The sequence below is a fragment of the Grampus griseus genome (assembly GCF_964374135.1).
Source record: "Grampus griseus genome assembly, chromosome: 2".
Classification (NCBI taxonomy): domain Eukaryota; kingdom Metazoa; phylum Chordata; class Mammalia; order Artiodactyla; family Delphinidae; genus Grampus; species Grampus griseus.
In genome coordinates, this window is record NC_139018.1 from 166,943,188 (window position 1) to 166,963,949 (window position 20,762).

At 45.8% G+C, this 20,762-nt stretch overlaps 1 protein-coding gene across 1 annotated transcript in view; it reads left to right on the forward strand.

Moving 5' to 3' along the window:
* Nucleotides 1-258: 258 nt before the first annotated feature.
* GAD2 (glutamate decarboxylase 2) overlaps nt 259-20,762 on the forward strand; it is a gene marked incomplete at both ends in the record, with an annotated part of 65,715 nt that continues 45,211 nt past the window's right edge. Inside the window, 7 exons of the mRNA XM_082649504.1 lie at nt 259-334; nt 958-1,017; nt 1,213-1,362; nt 2,421-2,654; nt 7,247-7,337; nt 7,874-7,986; nt 11,850-11,965. Coding sequence (XP_082505630.1) covers nt 259-334; nt 958-1,017; nt 1,213-1,362; nt 2,421-2,654; nt 7,247-7,337; nt 7,874-7,986; nt 11,850-11,965 — 840 coding nt within the window. The remainder of the gene's footprint in view (nt 335-957; nt 1,018-1,212; nt 1,363-2,420; nt 2,655-7,246; nt 7,338-7,873; nt 7,987-11,849; nt 11,966-20,762) is intronic.

The following is a 20,762-nucleotide window of genomic DNA, read 5'->3' on the forward strand; positions in this document are numbered from 1 at the left end:
CGTTGCCACGTCTCTAAGCTCTAATCCCAGCACACACACACACGCGCGCACGCACCCGCAGACACGCACGTTTCCTGTCCCTGTGTGACACCCACCCTCTGCGGGGCGGCCGCGCCGGTTCCCGCGCGGTGTCCTCATCCCGCCACACACACACGCACACTCACACACACACACGCACGCGCGCGTGCAGGGCGGATCGGAGGGCAGCTCGCCGACAGTTCGCATTCGGAGGCGTCCTGCTCCAGCCTCGCAGAGCCGATGGCATCTCCCGGCTCCGGCTTTTGGTCCTTCGCATCTGAAGATGGTTCCGGGGATCCCGAGAACCCTGGCACAGGTAGGAGAACCGGGACCTGCAGGAGGCGAGCTTTGCGGGTGGACTGGGGTTTGCGGGGCTGGGGAAGATTGAAAGAGGTTTTTCCACTTGCAGTGGGAAACTTCGGACGCTTAGCCCTGCCCTCGGGGTGTGTCCCTGATGACCCAAGAGACCAAACCCCCCACAGGCTCTTATCCCCTGGGAAGATGCCCAGAGAATCTCTGGCCCTTTCCGCTGAAGTCTGGGAGAGCCCCCAAAACACGGCGGCGTCTCCTGGACACCGAACTCGCGGGCCTGAGGCACTGCCGCCATCGTCGTGTCTGGACCCTGGAGAGGGACGGAGTGGCGGTGGGGAAAAGAAAAACTGGAAAGGGGGGAGAATTCTCTGCCTGGAAGGAGAGCCTGTGAGGAAATGGACAGCCTCGGTGTCTAGGAGAACTCGCCCAAGCGAGGCAGGAAGGGGACTTTGCCCTAACCGAGTGGCACCTCCCGCGCGCCTCCCGCACCTGCCCGCTGTGCGGGGCCGCAGGCAGCCTTTCCCGGACCCCGTTGACGTTGACGTCGTTCACAAAGAACGAAATTTCACACGTCTTTCTGCTCTTTTCTTACGGCCTCGCCCTCCTCCTGCCTGTCTTTCCTTGCAGCGAGGGCCTGGTGTCAGGTGGCTCAGAGGTTCACGGGCGGCATCGGAAACAAGCTGTGCGGTGAGTGCCGGTGCCCGGGGGAGGGAGGCGGACGTGGCCAGGCGCCTCGGAGCCCGCGGGGGGCAAAGGCACCTTCTCACCTCCGCATCCCATCGAGGGTCGGAGATTCTTGATTTTTGGCCGGGGACGGGCGGGGTGCTGGGAGCCGGGCCGGCGGGCGGCTGACTGAGGTCCGCGCTCCGTGTCCTTGCCCAGCCCTACTCTACGGGGACGCCGAGAAGCCGGCAGAGAGCGGTGGAATCCAGCCCCCGAGGGCCGCCTCCCGCAAGGCCGCCTGCGCCTGCAACCAGAAGCCCTGCAGCTGCCCCAAAGCGGGGATCAACTACGCGTTTCTACACGCAACAGGTAAAGGCGCCTCGCGGGGCCCCCGGGAGCCTCTGCCCCTCGCCGTGGCCCGCCCACCGCGGCCAGGAGGGACCCCGCGCCGGGAGCCTGAGCCGGGGCGTCGAGTGGAGGGCGGAAGCGGACCTTAGGAGAACCTTAAGGCGACAGCGAGAAAGGCTGGGCCTGCCCCCCTCGGTCCGACCCCGGCCTCTGCTGGGCGCTGGGCGCTGGGCGCCGGGCGCTGGGCGTCCGCGTTCTAAGGGAGCTCCGGGGCCGCGGCGCTCTCGGCCGGGCGCCGCCCTCGGGTCTGCGGTGGCCGAGGCGCCCGCGCGCGCCCTGGCTCCAGGTCCACTCCTCGGTGCCGCTGAGGCCTCGGGTGGGACGCAGTTTCCAGTTCAAAATTTCTGAGACTTTCTAGGTCTTTATATCGCAAGAGTAATTTGTAGCTGTATTTTCACAGGAGAACGATTCACGTGAGACCTGCACGCGGTTTTACTCCCTTGCGCTTACACACGCGGTCACCCAAATATGCGGGAGCGCGCGCGCACGCACACACACACACACACACACACACACACACACACACACGCTGTCTTTGGAAACAGTGGACTTTCTTAATAGGCCAGAGATCCTAACATTGCATGATCCATTTTGCCTGATATGCCCAAAGGCATTCCTCAAACATTCCTGACTTGAAGTGTTTCCGTGATCATTTAAGAAGATTTACTGAGAAATAACATTTAGCGGGAACGCCGGGGAAACAAATGAATGGAGGCATAGTCTCTTAAAAAAAAAAAAAAGAAAGAAAGAAAAAGAAAAGAAATAAGAAAGGAAGTAAGCAAACAAGTTATGAACTGAAATGCAAGAAATAATTTGGGGTAGGGAGAGGAATTGGAATTTTTTTCATTCCTTCATCTTTGAAGAATCCCTCCTCAAAGATGGAGAAAATGCTCTCGTTTTCAGAAGATTTTTTTAAAACGTAATATCTCTCGGTTCAAAGAGAAATTGTCAGCTGGCAAACTTGCCCTGGATAGTTTCATTGTAAAATTAAAATGTGGCATTTTGATTCCATTCTTTAGACCTGCTACCAGCGTGTGATGGAGAAAGACCCACTTTGGCATTTCTGCAAGATGTTATGGACATTTTGCTTCAGTATGTGGTGAAAAGTTTCGATAGATCAACCAAAGTGATTGACTTCCATTACCCCAATGAGCTTCTTCAAGAATATAACTGGGGATTGGCAGACCAACCACAAAATCTGGAGGAGATTTTGATGCATTGCCAGACAACTCTAAAATATGCCATTAAAACAGGTATTGTCCAATCAGAAATAATAAAGCTCTTTTTTCTTTTAAAGCTTTACTTTTTTCTATAAAAATGTTTCATTTTATGGAGTTAGTGATAATTTCAGATTTACAAAGTTATTTTTGTCATTTAAGAAAATAGTCATGATTAGAATGATTAACATCAATAGCACCCTTTGCTGTTACTGTTCATGCTTGTGAAGTTGATAATGTCAGAAACGTTATCTAAGTATAAATCATCAGATCATACACTGCACTATTTGACCATGGAAATTAACCACTGATGTAGAAGCAACCATTTGTCAACAGAGGCCTGTAGAAATGACCGAAAATAGAGAAAGAAAGGGAATCTCGAAATGAAAGAGCAAAAGGCATGATCCAAACAAAAGCCCAAATACCAGTGCAGTGCTGGTATTTCCTTGGCATAGAAAGCATCAGAAATTGGACAGACCATCCATGTAATGGTTGAAGCAGCAGGGTGATGTTTTGGCATTGTCTCAAATGACCAAGACTTCAGATTTGAACTCCAGGTTTCCTCTGTTCTTAAATAAATGTACACAAAAGAAAACAGAGTACAAACTAGCTTAACAATTCAGCCATGTTCTACAAGGATGTTCATGCTTCCTAACCATTCTGTATATATGACAAAGAAAAAAGGGATAGAGGAGAATCAGATATCCTTAAGGGCAAACGTTTTTAGTCTATCTTGTATTTATTGCTTTTTTATAGTATTCTTCACACTCTATCCATCTTATAGCCCCAGGTGTAACATTTATGTGGGTGCCCTCTAAGCTTTTATTTTATCTACACAAAGTCAGCTGTTCATCTCCCCAGGTTTTGATTACCCCTTCGTTTTCTACTTTGCCTCTAATCATCCTGATACATGGTGGCACTACACTTCATTAAAGCAATAAAAATAAATGTGAATGAATTTGGGGGGAGGGGAGATCTTGTGGATCTAAATTGATTTTTAGCCTTAAAAAAGATTTGCTAACAAATAAATATGTAAAATATCACAAAATGTTAATTTCCCTAGAAACTTAATCTTTTTCTTTGCAAGTTTTGAATTACATGAATTATCAGTATCCTTCTAATCAACAACAGGTTTTAAGAATGTTTGCCGTGTGACTTTTAGCCCTTTGTTTTGTTTTGTTTTGTTTTTGCACGTTCTTTTTACCAACAGAGAGGAAAGATATGCATAGAAGCCTTAGGAAATTGATTTCCTGTACTATTATTATCCACTTTTGTGAAAGTATAGGCTTAGAATTAGATACATAGGGAAAAGAATTTAACTTGGAGATTTCTGTCGGACTCAATCTATGGAATATGAATTTTGAAGACTTCTTAGATTTCATTCTCAGTTATATTCAGAGAGGCCACATGATGTGTGTACTAGGTACTAAAGATGGTTTTTCTTCCAGATTTTCATGTACCTGTAGGTGCAGACCTGAGCAATGCTTTTAGTTCATTTGTATTTGATCTATTCCCCAACCTAATATTTAAATACATTAACAGTAAATTGCTACCTATTATTTTGATTGTTACCAAGCCAAAAAGAATCTATAAAAATGTTTCACGTCTTCATCCTTAAAAGCTGGTGGTGTCTGAAATGCAATTTAAAGAGTTAAGATAATGGAAGTTGTAGGTCAATGATAGTAATAGCTCTGTCTGTCAATGTTCCATTTAGTGTCGGGAAAAGATGGGCTAACTCAACGCTTAGATTTTGCCATAATGCTTGTGAAACTGTTGGTCAGTGTAGCTCTAATGCATTTTATTTAAAGGTCAGAAAAAGCATGATTGAGCTGGATTTCTGACCAAGGCATATCAATATTAATTCAGTGTCAATATTATTCATAACATATGTAGTCTTCTGGTCCTTTCCCCCACCCCCAATAGCATTTCAAGTAATTAACAGCTGTCACCTTCCTTTTTGACTGGCAAGTTTATAGGTTTCATGCTGTAACTTGTATTTGACAACTAGTACTATTTAGGGTCTGTGAAGCAGTTACCATCACTGCTACCATTAGGTGTGCTAATGCCCCTCAGAAGATTCTTTTATAAAATGCATGTTATCATCTGCTTTCTACTGAGAGTCTTTAACCTAATTTCCACTTGGACTCCAGGCTTAGAGAGAAGTGAGGGGCAGGGGGGAAGTCTTCATGCATTGTTAAAATTACCTCTGTAAGGAATGTTGCAAAAGAAAACTGAGAAGTGCAGAGAATGATAAAATTCTGGAATAGTTAGCGTTTGCTAGGGTCGTTGGGTTTGCTAGTAGTGGGGTGGGGTGGTGGAGGGCTTAATCTTGTATTGAATCTCTGAACTCAGCCATGAGACAAAGGCATTGAAGCATCAGTAAACCAGGCCATCCTTGGGTGTGTGTCGCGGGTCCAGAGAGAGCAGCCTGGACCGACTTGGGGCCCCTTCCCAACGGACACCAGGGTCACAGCTGCCTGCGGCTGGCTGTTCACAGAGTCTGCGCGTCCTTCCTGGCTCATTTGCTGATCTGTGGGGAGTGGTCCAGAGGCGGGAGCAGCTCTAATCTCTGGTTTCAAACTCGCTGTCTCTGGCGGCAGCGCGTGGCCACCCGACTCCTTGGCCGGGCGCTGGCTCACAACATGGGGCCGGCGGGGGGTGGGCAGCAGCAGTAGCGGCTAGGACAGCAGGCAGGCAGGTCTCAGGGAACCCTGCCTGGATTCGGCGGCAGCCTATACGTTCATGGGAAGCGAGCAAATATAATATTTCTGCGGAAATCAAGAGGACACATGGTTGTGATTTGTCAAAGCATCTCCCTGCATGTTTCCACATCCTTATCAGTGAATGCAGATTTTGAGGCAGGAGAGATTTAGGTGAAATAGACCAAGGTCAAAAATTTATGGAAGAAGGAAGCCAAGCAAATGAAGCGTCAGAGTTCTTTCCACAGTTTCCCGAAGTCATCTGGTGAATTGACCTTCTGATTACCTGGGGCACAACACATATCTTGGGATCCCTCTCAATTTTATGCAGAGGTTTTCATGCCAACGTTTCCATAGAGTTAGTGTGTGATCATAGATACCAGATTTGTCCAGAAAATGCATGTGAGTTGGGAGAGTTGATTAATGGATAGATTTGCTAATCCTTATTAATTTCCTCGCTTCAAAGAAATGGCTTAGGGAAAGAGGGATGAAGGGGCCTCAGGAGGGAGAAGAGGGCTATGATTTCAGCTGTGAGCGCTAATGAAATGGGGAGCAATGAGGCGGAGAGGAGTAGCAGCGAGCCTGTTTCCCTTTCTGTGGATGCGCAGACTGACGGGGTCAGCATCAGAGCAAAAAGCTTGAAGGGCACCGTGCAGGGCCAAAGGGAGGTAAGACAATGCCGGAGAATGAGCGAGAGCTGCCCAAACCCCAATCTCTTTAAGATGTGCTCTTTCCCAGCTCCTATCTCTTCTCGGGGTCTCATGGTCTGGCCACATGCCCGCGGCTGATAAGAGAAACGCTCTGGTCCTGGTCCCGAGATCAGCTTTGTGTTGACTTTTGTCTCTGCTTTCCCCATTGCCTTCCTTTATCTTGTTTTGTCCATGCTGGCATGGGAGACTCTCACATCCCCAGGCTTCAGACAGGCGTCCAGTAAGTGGCAGATGCCTTTTCATCAGAGACTATTTCCATAATCGTTAATCTTCCAAAATTTTTGCTGCTAAACAAATCACAGATTTATAGATAGGCTTGTGTGGGGCAAGACAAGGAAGTGGAATTCTAATGAGATCTTTACAATCACATTTTAAGTAATAGCCTCAGGAGTGTTTGCGTGTCAACCCCTTTAGAGAGTTTTAGAGGAATCCAGGAGTTAATTAGATAAGCCTGGCTAATAGACTGATCAGTCCATTGACTATACCTTCATGTATCTTGTTGACAAGACAGTGATGTTGACTGTATTTAGCTTTATTTTGAATTGCAACTACGAAGGAGCTCTGTTGTTTATGATCGAATATTCAGACAGAAAAGAATTGACAATTAGGTCTGTTCATATCATCTTTAGACAGTCATCACCTTTTGAGTCCAGGGCAAACCACTCAATAGAGTGTCCTATTTTCTCATTTTTGCCTTGTCTTTTCTGATCATCAGCCATTTGTCACTGATATTACCATGGATGTTAGCATGCCTGGCGGATGTCGTGGTACATGACTGATTCCCAGGACAACTTCAATGCAAAAGGAGTTTTTAACAGCACAAGTGTAAACAAGAAGTCGCCTGTCTTTGAATAGCTTTGGATTGCACCGGCATTGGAGTTTGCAAATATATTGAAAGAATGCTAGAAAATAAACTAGTGTCCACATTGCAAATCACGATTATTTTTTTTATAGGGTATGTTTAAAGGAAGATTTTTAGAGTATGTTTTAAGAAATATCAAAACCCAAAACAGTTTCTCTTGTTAAAGGAAATGCTCCTTTGGGATGTGTGTGTGTTTGTGTGTGTGTGTGTGTGTGTGAGTGAGAGAGAGAGATGTTCTGAGTATGCATTTCCTATTACTGAAGGATCTTTCAAGGTTCTTTAGCAGAGAAATCATGTGTTTCGGAAGCATTTATTTTCATCGAATTCATCCTGATTCTGGTGTTCTGTCTAATTCAGGGCATCCCAGATATTTCAATCAACTTTCTACAGGACTGGATATGGTTGGATTAGCAGCAGACTGGCTGACATCAACAGCAAACACTAACATGTAAGTAGCTAAACGTGTTTTTGTGTAATCCAGGATAATTATTAATGAGATTCCATAATCTTTATTCTACCTCTCATGTGAAAAACTTCTTTTTATTAAGTAGCCCCTAAAATAGTGAGACGAACTTCAGAGGAGTATAGATGTTTACTTTAGCTTAAAAGATAGTCCTGATATATCTTTCATGCAATCAAAGTTATACACCATGTTCTAAACACCAAAGGGACATTTTGGGGCATGTTGGATTTATAATTATGTATAATATGAGAGAGCAATGGGACCGGATGTTGTCTTTTAGATAGTGTTATAATGTTACTCTGCAATATATTTATTCACTGTGATAAATGACCCTTGCTCATTAAGCCAATGATTGAAGCTCTTGACTTTAGGAATGTAGAAAACTGAGCAAAGCATTTTTCTCTCTGCCCAGTGCTATAATGGTAAATTGTTCTGTAGATTGAAATTGTTCTGTAGATACTGTAATGATGAATTATTCCTTTGAGTTACGGACATAAAATGTGGCCATTACTACGTTTCAGGTTCACCTATGAAATTGCTCCAGTATTTGTGCTTTTGGAATATGTCACGCTAAAGAAAATGAGAGAAATCATTGGCTGGCCTGGGGGCTCTGGCGATGGGATATTTTCTCCTGGTATATGATATTTTAACTTTTCTTTGTGTTTTTTTCTTCTGATATGTCATGCCTTATTATGAACCTAGAAATGATTAAATATCTAGTCTGTGTTTCTGCATTAGGTTAAATAGGCTATATACTGATCGAAAGAATGAATGTAATTAAGTGCATGTGACCATTGACCGCACCTCCAAGCCAACTACACCATGCTTGAATATTAACTATTTGTGTTCGAAAAAAGCATAATCAGCAATGGTATTAACCCAGTACTTCTACTGTGATCCTACACATAGGATACGGATCATGTGGAACAAAGGAGGAAAGACTCCTAATAAGGGAATTATAGAATAAGGAGAATTCACTCTCCCAAGCCTCAGTGAAAGGAGGAGTTTCTTAGAGCTAAGAGAGAGGGTGACGATTTCTTCAAGAGGTTTCTCATTCTTTTGCTTCTTTATGATGTCATTCAATCTTCCAGTCTTTCCCATCCTGCCTTTTGTCACCAGCCATTGCATTCTCAGCTCCGTTATTTACACCTCTTCCAGCCAAGAAAATCAACCTGAGACAGAAAGTCCCGCTTTTGGTTCCTGGGTCTGTGTGCGTGACCTTGGTTTGATGCGGAGATGAAATAAAAGTTAGGAAGGCAGTGGGAAGAGAGAGAGTCACTGACCTGTGGAAAGGAAAGCTGGCGTGCAGACTGTCACCTCCTCAGCGGCAAGAGAGGGGTCTTCAGAATGGGTGTTACTGCCCCAGGGCTCACCCCACTGGGGAGGCCAGAGCCACACCAGCCATTGTGTCAGGCAGAGCAAAGGCCAAGTCGGGATCCCTCTTCAGCAGATCTACAAAGACAAGGGGGTGATGAGGGAGAGAGAAAGTGAAGGGGAGGCAGAAGGAAGAAATGACGATGAGTAACAGTGGCCTCAGGGCCAAGCCTTAAATGAAGCAGCTTTATCTGCGAGCTCAGATCGGCTGTTTTATTTTCTGGTTTTAAAGCCGTAGCCTATGTTTTCAGGGGCTGAAGGAAGATGTGTTAGTTAAATGAAAGGGAAAATTTGCCTTTTTTAATTTAAAGTCATTGAACACCAGCTGTGATAAATTTTAAGCTAGCTTTATTTTGTAGGAAACTGAGTATTTAGTGTTCCTTTGGAAAACCATCCCCAACTGAGGGAAGTTTGTCATCATTAACTGGAACTGATGCTCTTAAGGTGTTTTTTCGTGAGGAACTAGGTAGGGTACAGAGATCAACGTTGTTTCTACCTTTATTCTTCCCTCTCTTGTAAGATCGGTTGTGTGATTGAGCTGTCCTGAGGCAACCAGGAGCACCTTGGGCTCTCTTTTAATGGTTCCCAAGAGTGGGAAGAGAACGGCTGCTCCTGTGGCCCCGGAAAAGGTGGCTAAGGGGGGTTGGGCCAGGCCTAACTTACCTGGCTGGTCTTGGGACCCACCTGCCCCAGAAAATACACAGCCAGAGAAAGACTCCCCTTTGGCAGTTCTGCGAAGCCAGATATGGACTAAGGGCTGCCACCCTCATCAGTGGTGGGGAACGATCAGGTAGAAGAGACTAGAACTTGATCCTGAGGCCCCTTCCTTAGATCCTGGAGACCCACATGCTCTGACCCCAAGGTGGAAGCCGTAGATGCCAGGCTACACGGTAATGCAGACCTTGCAGAATCAGAAGGGGACAAAAGAAAAGGTCATCAGCAACCTGTTTCCGCCCTGCTTTCTACAAGGCGTTACAGAGGAGAGACGGATCGCAGCACCCTTCCTTGTTAATGGATGCCTTTCTGGGTAGCATCCAGCCTTATTCCTGGGGAAAGGGTCTTATGATTTAAGGGGTGGACATAAGGGAAATCACATATCTATGTGCCTGAGACCTGAGAGTCCCGTCGCCTGGGACTAGACATGAAGAGTTAGGTCTGTGCTTGAATATGTAGCAGCCCAGTGTCCTTACACCTCCATCTGTAACAGCCAGAGGCGACATGCTTCATGGAAAGTCCTTTGAGACTTCTAGAAGAAATCTGTTTACGGGATGTAACCCTCGGCCGGGACCCAGAGGGAACTAGAGAATGTCATCGCTCAGGGAAATCTTGCACAAACCTTTTCGTACCTAACAGGATTTTCAGAATGTTTCGGGTCTTGCTTTTGCACCCTTTCTCTGGGAGATTCCTGGGAAAGAAGAGCACGTAGGGCTCATGCGTCTGTCCTCCTGCCTGTGTGACACAGTGCAGTCTGCTCTGTCCAGAGACCCAGGAGCCTCTTCATCCCTCTCCGGACGGCTGAACCTTTAGATGGAGAATGACAGAGCCATGAGACAAAGAGTGGGAAGCAGAGTGGGACTCCCTGGACAGTTGTCCTGGGAAGTGCACTCTCTCCGTGTCCATCTTCCCCTTTTTCTTCCTCTCTCCTTTCTCCCCAGCCTCTGTGAAAAGAACTAGGGCAGTGGTTCTCAACTGGGAGCTATTTTGTCCCCAGGGGATATTTGGCAGTGTCTCTGGAGAAATTTTTGATTGTCACAACTCATTTGGGGACGGGGGGCATGTAGTCCTACTGGCATCTGGTGGGTAGAGGCCAGGGATGCCCAGGGAAGCCCCACCATAAGGAATTATCCAGCCTGAAATACCCCTGAGTGCCAGGATGGAGAAACCATGAGCTAGAGTGAAACTTCCTTTAAAAGCTGATCCTTTGCCCACCAGCATCCTGCACGGTCAGGCCTGCTCAGAGCAGGCTTGACCTGGATTCTAGTTGTTCTGTGTCTCTGGGGTCCGGAAGAGGTAGGGACTGCCCTCATTCTGACTGATGACAAAGCCAGGCTCTGGGTGACTACTGCTGTTCTGCCAGGTTGCCTGCTTGCATCAGAGCCCAGGGCAGAGACAAGGCAGAGTCATGGCCCTGCGTGGGCCATCCAGCTTGGTACAGAGAACCCTCCTCCACAGCCACCAGAAGGGAAAGGAGCTCAGAGAACTCACGTGATGGCAGAGCCCGGGCGCCTCCCCCTGTGGGTTGTGGGGGCTCGCTGTGTCTTCACTCTGCCTCGTGGTCTCACAGCTCCCACATCAGCATATCCATGTGCATTCGCAACGATCTGTCTTTTACCTGGTCAGCAAAAATCCTAAACTTTCCAACAATCCTGGGGAGAAGCTCACTTTCCTTTGCTTGTCAAAGGAGACTCTACTTATAAGATACAGATCTTATGGTATGAAATCCTTGCCAACCTTAGGATGACACATGAAGAGTAATTCAGTATGGACTTCAAATTCCCTTTGTTGTGTATTTTCCTATAATGATGAAATTGTAAGCATTAAAGTTATATTTCAATGATGGCATTGAGAGGGAAGAACCATTTGGGGGGAATTAACAGATGAATATGATGAGATGGGCTTGGGTGTTTATCCTCATCCTATAAGGACTGTTAACAGTCCACCTCATTAATAGCAACTGATTTCTCAGTCCAAGTGCAAGGCATTGCATGAGCTGAAATGAAAAGAAATGTCCTCTCCAAATGTCCTCTCCATGATATAAGTTTATCACAGGCCTAATGCAGAATGACCACACTGTCAAGCCAAGAAGGAAGGCAACACTTTTTAAGTTCTTAAAAGCCTCTTCAAAGGGCTCCTAGTAAGAGCAGAGTCAACTGCAGTGCCCCAGCGAGAGTAGGGTGTGGAAGGCTGGCATCCATCCTAGAGTTGGGCTAAATGCTCCTTCTTTGGACCCTCTTAGCTAGTGCCTTTGAGTCTGTGGATTCAACTCAAAGGACAGCCAGTAAGAAGGTATTCTCCTGTGTCCAAGGAGGACTCTAGGTCAATGGAAATAAGGAATGTTGCTTGCATGTGAAATGATGACGTTGACAGTGACTAGAAGAGGTAACTTTTTGCTCTGCCCTTTAGGTGGCGCTATATCCAACATGTACGCTATGCTGATTGCGCGCTTTAAGATGTTCCCTGAGGTCAAGGAGAAAGGGATGGCTGCGGTCCCCAGGCTCATTGCCTTCACGTCTGAGCATGTAGGTGTCAACGTTCTTTCCAGGTTTAAGGTTATATTCCTTAAAGCCCCGGTTAAAGGGATGGTATTTGGAAATACTTTACCCCATGGTTTCTCTTTCCAGAAGATACTTCTTGGGACAGAATGAGGGGAGAGATCGGCTGGGTGGTAAATGGGGTGAGCTGCTTTGTTTTTGAAATTCAAGAAAATGCTCAAAGAGAAAGCAGAATGCTTTCACCCCTCATTCCTTTACTTACTTCTCTGTAATAATGTCACCTTCTGGGGCAATGGGAGGAGGAGAGAGGGTAGAGTAACTGTGAACTCATTGCGTCATCAATGCTGTGCCTATGTAACTCAAGACTCCCAAGCATCCTGTTGAAACAGCCTTTCTGTTATAAAGTTCCGATCAGGTATTGTACCCTCTTGCTTCCTTGAGACGCTTTCGCGGCTGACTTAACCAGAGGTTTCATCACTGTAGAGAAATGGTCTAGTGACTGTCGTATCTCCTCTCTGGGCCGGATCTGTGTCAGCCAAGCAGAGGCTCCTGTCTACTGCCAGGCTGCTGTCCGGGCAGGACGCTGAGAGTTTGGTGCTCCCGGGAATGGTGCTTCTCATTCCTTCCATGGCCTTTAAAGAGTTAATGCCGTCGTTCCTACTACCACTGAGGCACTGGAAAAATGGCCCATCCTGTGCACATAAATGAAGCCAAACAGCTTTAGCCTGCCAAGCCACCATCTTTCTCGCATGTGCCAGGGCAATGCAGCACGCAAGTTCAAAGCCACAGAGCAGCTGTTTGAGCAAGGTCTCGGTGCCAAACTGTCCTGCCACATGTGACCTGCGGGGAACCAGAGTCTGTTCTTGACAGGTGTTCGTAAGCATCACCTGCTGCGTAATTCCTAAGGTTGTTCCTTCACGGCATCTGCTTCAAGGTAGCCTAGAGTCTAGGAAACGATTGCCTCAGAGATCGAAAAGCCTCTGAGGGCCGGGGAGCTGGGAGATGGGGAAGGACTCAGATCCACCACAGAACTTTCCTTTTTCCTATTTTAAGTGGTGTGTGTGTGTGTGTGTGTGTGTGTGTGTTCATAACAAGGAAACAAAAGGCAAGTACCGATGGGAAGCCAGTGAATACAATTCACGACCACTCCACCAGCCGTGGAATTAAAGGAACCGAATGATTTCTCCTTCGCGTGTTTAGCATCTTGCTTTCAGTCACGTCATAGCATTTTAATTTAATGCCCTTCCTCGATTTATAGGCGTCAAATTTAGCAGCCTCTGATGTTTTACTTTCCTATTGCTGCTGGAATAAATTACTACAAACTTCACGGCTTAAAACAACATGAATTCATTATCCTGCCGTTCCGGAGGTCAGAAATCTGCAGTGGGTCAGGCAGGGCTGTGTTCCTTCTGGATACCATAGGAGAGCATCCATTTCCTTGCCTTTCCGGTTTCTAGAGGCTGCTTGCCTGCCTTGGGTCAGGGCCACTTCTTCCATCTTCAAAACCAGCAGCAGCAGGTCTTCCAGTCCCCTCGCCCCCGTCTCTGACCTCTGCTTTCATCTCCTTCCCTGGCCCCGATTCTCCTGTCTCCCTCTTTCTCTTGTGATTACACCCTGGTAACACAGGATAATCTTTCATCTCAAGGTCCTTCATCACATCTTCAAAGTGCCCTTTGCCATGTATGGTGACAGAGTCACAGGTTTAAGGGATTAGGATGTGAACATCTTTGGGGGGCACATCATTCATGCTACCAAGCCTAGGTCCCCACCATGAGATAACTCTCATTTCTCAGCTTCTCCATGGGTAGAAAAGTATAAGGTAATTTGCCTTCCAATTACGATTTCCCTAAAGTGGATTTGGATCCCTAAATAGTTACATGTACTGTATTCTCAGACCAAAAAGCCCAGGTGATCTTATATTGGCATCTTCTTCCTTTGGTTTCCGTGCTGTTTCCACATCCTGAAATGAGGTTGACCTACCAGCAAGTTCCTTGTGCTCTCTGATTTCTGCACGAGTTTCTTGGGCTCAAGTTGGATGTAAGTTCACTCAGCGTTGCTCAGAAAGTCCAGGTCATATGATCTGAGGATAATTTTGCTATGCCTTTTTTCCTTGATATTGTCAACTTTGATCTCTTTCTCCATTTTCCAAGAAAAGAAAGGTGATTCAGAAAGAAATGACTACGGCAACCATTCGATCCTCCCGCCTCCTTCTGGTATTTCTATCTGTGCCCGTAATTACGGAAGAACATTTGAAAATTATGAACCTAAAGTACCAGTCGTTTCTGACTCAAAGATTATTTTGACAGATGAACTCTCCTTCCAATGTACAAAACCTTATATCTGATTGCTGTGGACCATTTCCAACTTCTAATAGACAAAAGTTCATCTGATTCAACCCTGTGGGCCCGGCAGAACAGAGATTGTTCTCAGCATTTTTTTTTTTAAATGAAGAGGCTGCAGTTAGCTAGGTAGGTAGAGCCCGGATTAAGCAGATTTCCTGACTCCCAGACCAGTGAGGGCCCTGCCCCAGCTACCAGTGCAGAAACCAGATTAAGAGATACAGCGACAGAGTTTTATAAACCACAGATCATCAATTGCTTTAACACTTTATACCTTCCCGAGTCAGATTTCCACCAAGAGCTTTTTTCTTTACGTGAAGGTGATGCTCAACTGTTCCTTCTCCATTCCCCCGCCACACACACACACAAATCCTCCTTGATACCCATAGGTTGGGCTGGGAAGGGCTTCTCCCATGTCTCCTGGAGCACTTGATCCAAACCATTCTGGACAGATGAGCCCTTAAAAGTGAGTCCTGCCTTGAAGCTCCAAGTTAGGAGGCAGCACAAGCCCCATGTCTAGTTGCTGCTGGGCTCCAGACCTCAGGGCCATTCGACCCTATTCATCCTCTAGTACAGCTCCTTCTACCTTCAGGCCAGGCCAGATCTTTCCTTAGTCTTTTCGGATTTCACAGTCACTGTTCCCACCAGCCCCAGAAATAGATCTTCCCAGGCTAAAGAAAGAAAATTGCCAAGTCCGTTCTCAAATGCCTTTTCTCCAGGCCTGTTTCCATCTCTGCATGGAGGTTTCCTTCCTGAATCCCTTGACCTGCAGGGAGAAGGGTGATGGGGGGGCTGCTGTGTGGATCCTGTGGGGAAAGGGGAGGCCAATGGCCAAGGCAGGAGCTGCTTCACTTACGGTCTCTCTTTATGCTCTTGAAGAGTTTCCAAGGCCCAAGACTTTTGGAGAATCAAATGAGAGCCTTAAAAAACACTTCCCTCAGTGCCTGGGACATAGGGAACTCTACATAAATATTAGGTAACTTGAAAACAACAACAACACCTTGTTTTATGGATGAAGAAGCCAAGCCCCAGAGGTGGAAGATGTCTTGCCCAAGGTTTCGTGTCCAGTCAATGGCAGCATCAGCTCTAGAGCCTCAGTTTTCCAACCATCCCAACACTGCTCTTTCAGCTCCTAGGCTGGCTGACCTGATCGCCACTCTAGCTGGCTGTTCTCCATTCACTTGAAGCATCTTTTCTCAAATCCTGTTTTCTTCATGTTGGTTATTCTAATGCTAATACAGTTTCCTGATCTATTGAACCAGGTCCAGTTACTGTCCTTTCTCCTATTCTGAGCACAGAGTTTATAACTGGATGTGGTTAGCGCCATAGAGATGAAAATGGGGTTGAGAAACTGTCATCCTCCAGCACCCAGCCAGAAACTTCACATGTTCAGAAAGCAAAGGGTCATCTTATGTTTTCTAGCTGACACTTCACTCTGTCTCTGCCACATCGCACAAAGCTACCCATCACTTTTCCGGCCACCAAAACACACTAGAACTTTCCCTAGCTGATAAGCAGGGCAAGCTGGGTTTGTTTTTTTGAATCGAACAGTTTTCTTGAAATTTGCATAGGACTAAATCAAACAGATAGTATTGCGATGAAGAACAGAAGAACATAAATCACTGAGTTGAAACAAGAGATAGCGTTTATGAGTTAGGAGCTCCAAGATGATTTTCCTCCAAAATGTAGAATGACAAAATTGGAAGGGATCTTAAAGATTATATGGTTCAGTACTCATCCTGTGCTGGAATCTCATCAAACTCAGCGATAGAAGAGCTTGGCAAAAATTAATCTGATGACTTTTAGGTCCTGTCTTGAAAGGAGGTTTAGAGGAAAGCTAAGACCCCAGCTCAGTAATTCACATCTCTCTCTCTCTCTAAATCTTCTGAAAGCCCCAACCGTGAGCTTAATTCCAAATTCCTCTTATTTCCTCATGTGACACAAGCTCTTCCAGAAATAACTTCAGTGAAACAGCATAATCGCATCTAGGAAAAATGTTCCTTATAATCACAGCAGACACTGGGATCTTTCAGGCAAATCACCATAACTAACTCATTCCACTCTTAACACGCCAGGCTCAGCTCGGGTCCACGGCTCCTGGAACCCGTCACCAGTGTTCTGCTGAGGCCCCTCGTGACCTCAGCCCACTTCCATGGGGAGGTGATTCTCATCATTTGCCTTAGAAAGATGTTTTCATATAACCACACTTTTTGAGAGGGTTTCAATTTCCAAAAAATAGACGTCCTTTCTGTTAAAAACAAAAGCAAAAAGCAAATGGTGACCCAGGCAGCTTGGAAAAAGCTCCCGTGTCATGCTTCTCATTAGACAGAAACACTGACCGAACTTTCAGTAAGTGAACTAGTGAAACGGGTCCACTTCACCCCTGGCACCCCGTCCTCCACCTCTGCGTTCCCCCCTCCTTTTCCTTGTAGGGTCCTCATCACCCCTGTGTCATCTTCTCTTCTACCCAATCCCATCAAAACCTACTCTTAGGAAAGAACCTGAGAGCCATGTATATGATTGTAAAAGCTAAGTGTTGCCTCTCCTGGGGGTATTTTCACTGCAATAGGAGACAAAGGAATGAGGAGACATTCTCAAAGAGCAGGCATTGTACTGTCAGAGAAGAGACAAATAAGAAGAGGACGGTCACCCCTCCAAGTGCCCCTGAGGTCACATTCCTCATCGGGTGGGTGACTCTCCCTTGCTCCAAGTGCCAGGTCGGGAGTCACTGGCTAGACCTATTTTTCTTCAGGTTAGTGGACGGAGCCCATAAGCTTTGGAATGGACTAGAAATGATGATAGGCCCTGCTCTGCCACTTTCCAGGACGTGACTTTGGATTACCTCCTTCATTTCTTCCTCATGTGTCCAACAGGGATTATAATAGCCAGCTCATGTAGTTGTTGGGAGGATGAAGTGAGATAATACAGTACCTGGCCTTTAGTAAACACTCCGCAAATGGCAGCTAACACTGCCCTTGTAACCAGCCACCCACTGGTGTCCCGATGGGTAGAGAGCTGAACGTCTCCAGGAGGCAGGATGAAGGCGTATTTGGGGCCAGTTATTTTCTTAAGATGGATAATGGCCCCTCTCCCAAAATACGAAGCAATGCCCAAGGAGTCACAGCTGTGGGAGGGTTTGGATTCTCTATTGTTACTTGTATGATTTTGAGATTTTTTTTACATGCTCCAATATGGCGTATGTTTATTTTAAGACATAAAGTGAATTAACATGTAATTTAAATTTAATTTTGTTTAATTCATTAATAAAATTCTGCTCAAGGTACCCAGAGAGACCTGAGGATGGCATCACATTAGGCATGAGGCTGGAGGATTGGAAGGGCCACAACTTTGTGAGCATCTGTTGATGCTGGGTGACCTGTAGGTCCTTCCCATGCAGTAGCTACACTTCTCACACCAACAGGAGAGGGATTCATCCTTGCAGCTGAGCAAACAGTGGTTCAGAATGAGAGAATAACTTGACTAACTAGAGCCAGGTCATTTTATCTCAAATGACCTCTTGCTTTTTTTAAAAAAATTTTTAAATTGAAGTATAGTTGATTTACAATGTTGTGTTAATTTCTGCTCTACAGCAAAGCGATTCCATTATATATATAATCTTCTTCATATTCTTTTCCATTATGGTTTATCACAGGATATTGAATATAGTTCCCTGTGCTATACAGTAGGACCTTGTTGTTTATCCATTCTCTATGTAATAGTTTGCATCTGCTAATTCCTAAGTCCCAATCCATCCCTCCCCACCTTCCCCTCCTTGGTAACCACAAATCTGTTCTCTGTCTGTGAGTCTGTTTCTGTGTCATAGATAAGTTCATTTGTGTCATATTTTAGATTCCACATATAGGTGATACCATACGGTATCTGTCTTTCTCCGTCTGACTTACTTCACTTAGTGTGATAATCTCTAGGTCCATCCATGTTGCTGCAGGTGGCATTGTTTCATTTTTTTTTAATGGCTAATGTTCCATTGTTTTTATGTACCACACCTTCTTTATTCATTCATCTGTTGATGGACATTTAGGTTGTTTCCATGCCAAGTGACCTCTTTCCACAACACATGTTCATTTCACTCTTCTCAGGATCCTAAAATCATAGAAATAATTGCTTTCATGTGACTGCATACATGCTTAGTGCTGGTGTTCATGCTTGTCACCACACATGCCCGTTGGGTCTGCTTAATCCTGGTGCACACCATTCCTTTCTTTTAAAATATACTTAGGGCACAAACTCACACCGGGGTAACTTTAAACTATAGCTTTGAGGGAAAGTAATAAGGTAGCAGCTTCACAGAAATGCCTTGTGTGCAGATCCACATCACCTCTGACTCACATGGAGTCTCTAAGAACGTGGCGGGCAATCCCCTGCCCTCCAAGTCATGATCATTAGAAATGAATGAGGCGGTCTCCCAGAGTACAAGCTTCTCTGTACGTCAGATGCTTTCCAAAGCAGCGTGCCCTTTTAGACCATTTGATGAGCAGAAGCAAGAACAAGAGCTACCAGCTTCTCTGAGACAGTATAGGAGGCAAACTAGGGGGTGCCGGGAAGGGGTGTGGAGAAATAGGAGGACAGGGAAAGACTATTGGTCCCGTCATCGATGATGGGGGAGGGGGCTCCAGGGTATGGGGAGAGGTCAAAGGAGCAGATTCCAGCTCTTTCATAGATTGGACTTCAAGCTTTCCTTGCTGGGCATCCATGATGTGTAATGATGCGTAATCCATCCGCCTGTGTTCTGTGTTCCTACACACACGTGCCATTCACTCCATCCACAAAGGGAAAGGCTGTTGGTACGAAAGGATCAGATCCAAGGATGATCGATAGACCTTAGAGCTAAGAGGTAAAGGTTTGATGGACTGTCAGAGAGTTAGGAGCTGAGTATTCCAGCCTAGTGTGTCCTTTTTCTTTGTTTGAAGTCTTTGGGTTGCTTCTTTTTCTTTCCCCCAAGCAGCTCGTCTGGTTAGAAGGGCCTACAACTGCTTCCGGCTTGGGAAGGACCCCATGGGAGGCTGTCTGGGGTGGGTGCCAAGAAGACCTCTGGACATGCTTTTATTTTATTTTATTTTTGTTTCAACTATTACCCTTTATTATAATTATTACTATCATAAGTGACTATGCAAATATCCATAGAACAATTTCTTTTTAAAAAATTTTTATTGGAGTATAGTTGACTTACAGTCTTGTGTTAGTCTCAGGTGTACAGCAAAGTGAATCCGCTATACATATACATACAGCCACTTGGATGTGCTTTTAGAATAGGCCATAGATAAGAGGCACTGGGGTCCATTTAGCCCACCATCATCTGGCCCCAATCACCAAAGCCACACGTCAACACTGCGGCCAGAGATTTACGGCAGCAAATAGTGGATATTTCCCTGAACTTGTTCTCTGCGCACATGGTCAAATTCAACAGATGCTTGTTACCTATTTCAACAAAGTCTTCGCCCTCGTGCAGCCTATCCTAGTAGGGGAAAGACAGTAGGCTAATAAATATCGACTCTCATGTCAGGTGGTGACAAGAGAGTGGCATGGTCATGGCCTACTTTGCGACATGGTCGTGAAAGGTGTCTGTGGAGGTGATGTATAGCAGAGACCTGCATCAAGTGAGGCAGGGAGCCACATGCATAGATGAGGGAAGGGTTTTCTAAGAAATGCAACAGCAAGTAAAAAGGTCCAGAGGCAAGAACAAATTTAGCAAAGCTCACAAAAGACCAGGAAGGCCACTACCACCAGGTAGAGAGCAAGAGGGGAAGGGACGAGGGAGAGGAGGTAGGGGCGACAGCTGGCTGTGGAGGGCTGTCTTGATCATCTTTGTGTCCCCGGAGCCTCGGACGCTTTCCCTGAAACCCTGCGGCCCACAAGGCAGCCGAAGCTGAGCCTCCGTTAAATATCTGGATGTGACCAACAATGGCTTGAAAGAATGAAGGCGGCTGTATAAAGTGCTTATCTCAATTGTAATGGAGGAGGAGAAACCGCATGGCAAGAGACCGAAATGCTTTGTCTCAGAGCTTTCTACCATTCCCCTTACTCTCCCACCATGCCTAAAGACAGGAGACATTTATTGTCCCCATTAAAGAAGAAAGATCCCTAGGCGTATTCTCCAGTCATGGGGATGGGTGGGATGGGCTCTCATTCTCACACCTTCTTACTCTGGATCATCTCATCCCACTCAAGCCCCAAAACTTGCTTCTTTTAAAATGACAATTATTCTATAACTGTAAAATCCCATGTTTAATTGCACCCAGTTAAATTATCAGCTGAATTATGTAGCCCATATCAACATTACTTATATTTTTTAAAAGATGGAGAAATTAATCTTCACCCTTGAGTTTTTCATTTAGTGTAAAATAAAAATCATATGGGTTTTAATATCTGTTACCCTTGAATAGAAACATGATTTAGTCCTAAGTAACCACTAGATTCTATCAGGGGTCTATGGTTTTTTTTCCAGAATCAGGGTGGGGGGAGGGGGC